This window comes from Condylura cristata, unplaced genomic scaffold (assembly GCF_000260355.1).
Source record: "Condylura cristata isolate star-nosed mole 26May11 unplaced genomic scaffold, ConCri1.0 scaffold00001, whole genome shotgun sequence".
Classification (NCBI taxonomy): domain Eukaryota; kingdom Metazoa; phylum Chordata; class Mammalia; order Eulipotyphla; family Talpidae; genus Condylura; species Condylura cristata.
In genome coordinates, this window is record NW_004567102.1 from 5,067,033 (window position 1) to 5,075,043 (window position 8,011).

Sequence of the window (8,011 nt, forward strand, 5' to 3'; positions counted from 1 at the left end):
GAGGACAGGAGCTTGTCCCTTGTGCCTGGCACAGGGCAGAAGCTCAGGAGTGATGGCTGCCTTTGATAGCTGGCACCCCAACTAGTGCCATCTCTTCCCATCTCTGACCCTTTAGGTCACACCCACACTGAGAAGCAGGACTTCCCTCCTACAATTCACGCAACGGCACCCTTCCTGAGCTTGGGGGAATCTGACAGAATTGGGTTGCGATGTGCTACGTGATCTTGGGCAAATGCTTAACCTCCACCCTGTATACGGTAACTGCTCCCCTGCCTGGCGGCTGTGAGGCTTAAGGAGAACCCAGAAGCACCACGTCAGCTGGCCCTCCCGAAGGAGTTCAATCCATGCAGCTTCTTGGCTGTTTCTCTATCCCCTCCAAGACTTGCAGCACATCCTGCTGGAGCCGTTTTCTCTGCAGACTCTGGCTGTATCAAAACCACAGCAGAGCTGGCTCTGGACTCCTCCCCAACCCCTGTCCATACCCCATCCAAGGGTCTATGGTTTGGCCACAGCACACACTGGGGGCAGATTAGCGGGCCCCACAACTCACCGATGTGTTTCCCATACATGTGGTAGAAGAAGGAGACGCAGTAGAACTTGGCGCTGGCATTGTACAGGGGGCTCACCAGCCGGGCTCGGTCCCCCAGCTCCCGCGGCCTTGAGGTCTCAATGAACATGTAGTAACCTAATGGGGAGGGGAGGTGTGCCAACAGGGAGGCCTCCGGCACCTGGGCTCTCCCCACCCAATTGCCTTAGCCCCAGCTGTCTGAATCCCAGCCTTCCCTAGCCTACCCTGTCCCCCCTGCCTTGCCAAATGGGAGTCCAGGCCAGTGTTCTCAGCATGGCTCTTAGCTCTGCTACAGTTCTTCTTCTTTTTGACACTGTCTTGGGCAGAACCAGCTTCCCCTCAGACTGGGCTTTCTACGGCAAGTTTGTGCCTCTGCACTTAGCTAGGGCTCCCAGCCCCAAAGCCCTGAGCCTGTCCCCCATTCTAAGTCTAGCAGAGTCCTCACCCTCGGGCGTGCCACTGATGTCGGTGGGGGGGCCGGTGTTAGGGGAGCGCTTAGGATTCTGAGTGAGCGCGTTCTGCCGCGTCCAGTCAAAGTTGTCCGTCAGATCTTGGGTGTAGCCGCAGATCTTCTCATCTTCAAAGTGACAGGTGTTGTCTGCATTGGGTGAGAAGCAGGGGTGAGATGAAGACGCTCAGTCCCCTGAGATCCCCCAGTCCAGTTCTGCCCTCCTGGCCACCCCCCAAGGCAGCACCTAAGCGCCTAAGCCATCAGCCATCAGCCATCAGCACTCGTGAAGCCAGGCAATGGGTGAAGCCAGGCAATGGAGACCCTGATACATTTGTTTCTGGGACAGGACTGCTTAACTGATTTGTGCCACAGACCCTTCTGGCTGCTAGCGCAGTTCCAGAACTTCAACTCAGAATAACGATTTTAGAAGTGTAAGGCGAACAACACAAGGAAATCAATTATGTTGCAATATAGCTTTCAACATACTTGAAAAGCAATTTTTTCATATAATAATAAGTCAGCTTCTCCATTATCTAATTAAATCACAAGATCTAGTGTTAGGTCAAATAATTGCCAGGGTTTTGAGAAACTAATGAATGTAAATGATATTTAGAGACAGCTGCAACAACTTTAAGGTGATGTGAAAACATTGGATTTCAGCTGATGACTAAGTCGCGGGTGTGGAATATCCTTCTGGGCTATGCTGCCTGCATGCAGTCATCACTGAAGGCGCATGTGAGATCAGGAAAGAGAAAGAAGTCATTGTATGCCCTTCCAGATTCCAAGTTCACGGGCTCCCTGAATTCTGTTTACACATCTTTTGGGGGGTCCGTGGATTTCATCAAAACACTCCTACCTACCCCAGGGAACAGAAGATATGGATTGGCCTCTCTATTTTCCTTTTTGGGAAAGTGATTGGTGCAGCATGAGGATGAAAGGCCTAAGTTAGAGATGCCTTCACTTCTAGATGTGGCTTCACTTCTCCACTCCCTCAAAGCCCTCACTCATAATAATGCCCCAGAACAAATCCTGGATGCAAGTTATCTCCAAGCCCAGCCCTGCTGTCTTCTGCTTCTCCTTTCAGCCTCTGGCCTGCATCCCATCTTCTCTCTAGGAATCTCTAAGGTCCAGTCCTTCACCAAGGAAGGCTTTGTGTCCCTAAAAGGAAGGAGAAGTGGGAGGTATCTCACCTGCCAGGTTGGGAGAGGTGATGGCTGAGGAAAAAAAGCAGGAAAACCAAGTCAGAATGAAACCAAATGGGGTTTGCAGAGAGAGCCAGGGTTTGGGACCAAACGGCAGGGTTCCCAGAGTCAGGGCAGGGGGCCAGCGGGACCTGGCCTGCAGCCAGAGTGGGATGCCACACAGTGGGAAGCCCCAAGCTCAGGAAGCACCCCCAAGTTCAGGTAGGCACCCCTGAGGCGTGGGATGGACCCTCCCTTCCCACCACCACTTACGTTCCGTGTAGTGGATGATGCGGGAGGCCATGTCCCCGGCCCCAAAAGTAGTGTAGGGCGTGAGGCGGACCTCGTAGCTATGAGGCACGCGGAGGTCAGTCAGAATGTACTCCAGCAGCTGCCCTTTCTCCACACGCCGCACTGGGATGGCCTTCACCATGGCATTGTGCTGATTCAGCTGCAGATACAGGCAGTTTTCAGAGGCAGGCAAGCCACGCCCTCTGCCAGTGTACCAGCTAGAGCCCTGGTGTGACTCTGGGAGGCAGCCTCCGTGGGCAGAGAAAGAACTAGAAAGCCAGGCACCCAGTTTCCTCATTTGTGAGAGACCCAGCATCCCTCCCATGCCCACCTGCCTGGGTGGTCTTCATAGAAAGTGATGGCAACAATAGCATTGGGATAACTCGTTTGTTCAGTTCTACATAATCTATGCAATGAGACTCTAGCCACGGTGACACACCTCACAACTCTATCTTGTTTTCTTAGTGTCATCTACCATTGAAAGCAAAACATGGACAGTTTAGAAAAGTAATTCCAGAGAAAGTGTAAGAAGACTCTGGAATATTCTTATTTTGCTAGAAAATATAATCACTATAAAGTGAAAGGTCAACTACAAATGAGAAAAGAACCAGCCTGACAAACTGGCTACTGACAGCCCTGTGAAAGCACATATTCAAAACTAAAAAAAAAAAAAAAAAAAGCGATGGCAAAACATCCAGTGCCATTAACATGTGCTGGGCACTAACCTATCCTATCCTCCCACCCCCCACATGTGATTCCATAAAGTAGAATATTATAATTATCCTCATTTTACAGATGAGGAAACTAAGGCCAAACAGAAGTAGCTAGTCCCAGCTCATCGAGAGTTGGATCCTAGGCTAGGCAGTTTGCCCTAGAGTGACACCCTAAATCTCCAAACCAACTACTGGGCAGAATCACCGAAAATAAAGTATACACAAGGCCAGCGCCGTGGCTCTGTCTTCCATTCTGGTGACCCTGGGGATAAGACAAGCCTCCTGCCTTGTGCTCCGGACCCGAGGGTAGCACATAGCTGTGTGTCCTAGAGCTAGTTCTGACCCTGCCTTCTCCCATGAGCCCAGCAGGCCCTTGCCCAAGTCTCAGGCTGTGCCCAGCACATGGTCCAGAGAGGACAGGTCCCTAGCCACCCCCAGCTCCTACTGTTGTGGACAGAACACGTTCTTTCTGGCTCAGAAGTGTTGTTTTAAGAGGGCCGCGGTGGCAAGCTCAGTCTCCAACCTCTTTCCCTGGCTTGATGAACATTCCCAGTCAGCCTGTGCCCAGCCCCACCCACCCACCCAAGTCTACCCCTTGGCCCACCTGGCGGATACTGAGTCTGTAGTTGAGCACGGGATCGACAGCGTCCGGCTCCCTCTGAGTCCACTGCAGCACGTAGGAGTAGTTCTTGGACAGCTTGTGGCTGCGGGTGGGGTTGGGGGTGTCGAAGTAAAACTCCGGGCTGTAGGCTTTGGCTGAGAGGGTGGGGATGGGGGGCATGGGGCCGTGGAGGGTGAGGGATAGGGAGAGACACAGAGAGAGGAGGCACCAGAGAGGGAGGCCGAAGAGGGTGGGACAGAGAGAGGGCGTGGGGGAGACAAAGAGAAAGGAAATATTGTGAGGAGAGATGGTGAGAGAAGAGGAGATTGGGGAGAATGAGGGTGGGTGGGAAGGCGGGAGATGGCGTAAAGGGAGATTGGGAATGTGGTGGATTGGTGAGAACAAAGAGGAAAGGCAAAGGTAGAGAAAAGAGAAGACAGAAGAGTGATGTTAGAAAGATACAGGGAAAGAGGATTGGAGAAAAGACAGGAGAAGTCAAGGACATTGAAGGAAGGAAGAAAGGGATGGCGAGAGGTAAAAAAAGTGGGGAGACAGGGAAAGTGTGGGAGAACAGGGGAGAGGGAAAGGAGGTGGGAAATGTCACAGGGGCTTCTAGCTGGTAGGGCTGTGTGGGGTGTGGACAGGCTGGGCAGGTGGGCAGGTGGTCTCAGCCCCCTGCTGTTGAGTAAGGAGATCCAAACAAGAGCTAATGGTGCTCCCAGTGGGCTGGGGGCTGTTGGGAGAGCTGGGGGTGAGGTGGAAGAGGCAACAGGCACGGTGGGGGGGGCTCTCTTCTTAGGGCACTACCACCGGCTCTGACAGGGAGCCTGCTCTCCCCCAAATGGAAGAAGAGAAAGGGGCATCAGTAACCCCACCAGCCTCCCTCTGTTCCCCTCCACTTTCACCACAACCTGCACCCCTTTCTGAAGCCCCACACAGCCCACCCAGGAATGACTTGGAGAGATGGGGCTGACAGGTATTCCTGGGCACCAAGGAGCGTGGGCTTCCTCCAGGTCACAGCTCAGGAAAGTGTTAGCTAGCCCAGTGCCCCTCAGGTCGTTCAGAGAAGCGTCTTCGCTCTAAACTGTAGTTCAGACCTCTCCCTTTGGGACTACAGAAGCGAAAACAGAGGAGCCTCAGTGCTTAATCTCCCGGGTCAAGGACCAAGATGGGTGTTCAGGCGTGAAAGCGGATATGGGGAGGGGCCCTGGATTTAGTGGGCGTGTCTAAACGCACTATGGGTGGGTGGGGCTTGAAGCAAAGAGATCGGATTGGACGGAGCTGGAAGGGTGTGTCTCAGGTAGGCAAGACTAGGTGCTGTGGGAAAGTGCGTTTAGTAGAAGGATCCGGTGCCCGCTGGGCTCAAGAGGTGAGACCGAGGCCAGCTGAAAGGTGGTCAGAGGTGACGGAAGGGAGCTGAGTCCTACGAGCTTGCGGGGCTTAGGGCAGGTGAAAGCTAGAAAGGGGCGGAGTCCAGACCTTGGGTGGGCAGAGGCGGAGCTGGGGCGACGTCTGGCCCTCCGTGTGTGCGTGGTTGCGGGGGGCGAGGACCGACGGGATGCTCGCTCACCCGAGACCTGGAAGAGGCAAGCAGCGGAGCCCACGTCGTTGGAGACGCTGCACTCGTAACTGCCGCTGCTTTCGCGGGTGACGGCGTCCAGGCGTAGCTCGGAGTGATCGGGGGCCTCGGCCGCGACCGGGATGGCGGGCGGCGGCGGCAACAGCTGCCCTTTGAAGCGCCACACAGCCGAGGCGATGCGCTGGGGGCTGCCTCGGAGCAGCGAGCAGCGCAGGAGCACGGGCCGGCCCAGCGCCTGGCGCACGTCTTGAGAGCTAGGCTCCACCTCCGGAGGGACTAGGGGCGGGGGCGGAGGTCAGCAGAGGCTCTCCCCACCCAGGGGGAGCTGAGATTTGCACTCCCACCCCCGGAGCAACGACGCACTAGCCCCTACTTCCGTGACCCTCCCGTGCTTACCCTGGAAGCATTTCAGGGTAAAGCACTCAAAACCCACGCAAGATCGCCACACTCATGCCGCGCAGATCTGCAATCCCTTCCGGGCATTCCCTGCAGCCTATGCTTCTATTCTTGCCTTAAGTGGTCCCCTTACCATGAGGGATCCCCAAGAAAAGCAGTTTAATGACAGGTTTAGAACAAGATTCCTGGAGCAAGGTGGTTTAAGGCTCTCAGTCCTGATTCTACCTAACAGGGAGATCTTACACAATAACGATACTTCTCTGTGACTCCGTTTCCCTATGTGTATATGGACTCTATTCATAAAGGTACGGCAAGATAAACTAATTGGTGCCTGAATTGCTTTTCCAACAGGATTGACACGTGGTGATTAACTCTCATCATTATACTAATAGACACAGTGGGTTCCCCTTGACCGTCCTTCCTCCTCCTTCAAATCCCCGTTTCCACCAGTCCCAAGGAATGGAGACGGTGAGAAGGGGCAGAAATACCATCAGGAGGTGGAGCGGCTCTGTTAGACCGAGGTCGGGGAAGAGGTGACTAGGGGCAAGCTGGGTGGCAACTCGGAGCGACCGCTCAAAAGGTGGGGCGATGGGACTCACACTGCACGTTCAGCTGCACCTGGGCCTCGCGGGAACGAACGTTGAAGCCATTGTAGCGAGCCGTCTGGCAGCGGTAGGTCCCACTCATGTCGCGGCTCACTCGCTCCAGCCGCAACTTCCCGTCGGGAGTCTCTTCCAGGGGCAGCCCCGAGGGCAGCTGCGCCGCCTCCTTATCCACGCGGGACCAAAGCACAGGCGGCCGCGGCTTGCCACGCACCTCGCACTGCAGCTCGGTGGGTGAGCCCTCGCGCACAGTCACTACAGCCCTGCCCTTGGGCACGCTGATGGTGGGCGGCACTGCGTGGGGTGGGGGGAGAGGGAGGAGAGGGGTTAGATCTCCTCCCTAGCTTCTGCTCTGGGCTTCTAATTCTCTCCCCCTCTCTGTTCCAGCCTCCCTTCTCCACCCAAGATGTCCCCTGTAGAACCCTCAGTGTCTCCAAAGAAGAACCCACCTCCCCCAAACCCTTCTCCGCCTCTTGGGTCTTTGCCTCTTAGCCTCCCAATTCAGAAAGAGAGCTGAAGTCGTCCTGGGTTACTCCTTCTTTGCCCTTAACCCGTATTACTGATGCTGGCGATTCCACTTTGTAAACAATTCTAATTATCTCCTCTCAACCTCCTCTGCTGCACACTGGTCTGCCTGCCACCTTCTTGCGGAGTATCATCACAGAGAGCCTGTCTCCCAACAGTCTTACTCTTTTCCCAAGTTATAGACTATCTGGGTTTTAGGAAAGCACACAGTCAGACTAAAGACTGTATCACCCAACCTGCCTTATGGCCATGTGACTAAATTCTGGCCAATTGAATGTGAAGGAAAATAAGGGTCTTATAAGGGAGAGATTGTGCCCTCTGATTTCTTGTCAGGCTGGAAGGCAGCTGGAATACAGCTGCAGCTGCTACTGTGATGGAGATGCCAGGTGCTAAGGAAACAGAATAAGACAAGGTGGAGCTTGGAGCCTAAGAACAGTGTTGGGCTGGAGTTGCTATTCCAGCCAGGACTGCTCACTCTTACATAAAGAAACACACATCTGCTTCATCGCTATTATTAAAGATTCTTCTGTTATTCACTCCAAGTGTAATCTAACCCAACACATTACCCAAATGGAGGGTCTTTTAAAGACTTCAGTGGGCACCACCCCACATTACATCCAACAAACTTAAACGTCCTATATTAAGTATAACTTGTAAACAACTCTACACGACAATGAAGGCCCAGCTATTTAGTTAGCTCTTCGTACTGATACTTAGAATATACTTTACATTCTGTGAACACATCCACATCCATCAGCTTTAATTTTGCAGTTTTCTCCTTGTATTTTGGAACCAATTAGTTTATTTTTCCAGATCTAAGCCATCTCCACAGATCCTTAAAATGTGTTCATGCCCTAGCGATCAGATCTATGAGCCACATAGAGGGAATGACCCTGTGCCCCACTGGCTCTCCTATTTCTAAAACATCCCAATGCCCCACTCTTCTGAGTCCCCTCCCCTACCCATGTCTGCCTGAGGCCACAAGGCCCTCAGGTTAAAAACCTGGTTCTACCAAAAAAGAGAAACACATGTCTTTTGCAGCAACTTGGATGGAGCTGGAAAAGATCATGCTTAGTGAGATAAGCCAGAAAGAGAAAGAAAAAT

General features: G+C 53.4%; 1 protein-coding gene across 3 annotated transcripts in view; it reads right to left on the bottom strand.

Annotated features, from left to right (window-relative positions):
- Positions 1 to 8,011, bottom strand: part of MDGA1 (MAM domain containing glycosylphosphatidylinositol anchor 1) — a 55,836-nt gene that overhangs the window by 4,389 nt on the left and 43,436 nt on the right. For 2 of the 3 annotated variants that reach the window (XM_004673439.2, XM_012722414.1), the window contains exons 8-14: positions 6,380 to 6,676; positions 5,376 to 5,660; positions 3,809 to 3,960; positions 2,474 to 2,651; positions 2,210 to 2,233; positions 1,014 to 1,166; positions 551 to 685 (exon numbers count right to left, since the gene is read on the bottom strand). In XM_004673439.2, coding sequence (XP_004673496.1) covers positions 551 to 685; positions 1,014 to 1,166; positions 2,210 to 2,233; positions 2,474 to 2,651; positions 3,809 to 3,960; positions 5,376 to 5,660; positions 6,380 to 6,676 — 1,224 coding nt within the window. The remainder of the gene's footprint in view (positions 1 to 550; positions 686 to 1,013; positions 1,167 to 2,209; positions 2,234 to 2,473; positions 2,652 to 3,808; positions 3,961 to 5,375; positions 5,661 to 6,379; positions 6,677 to 8,011) is intronic. The other variant, XM_012722405.1, reaches the window with a different exon arrangement.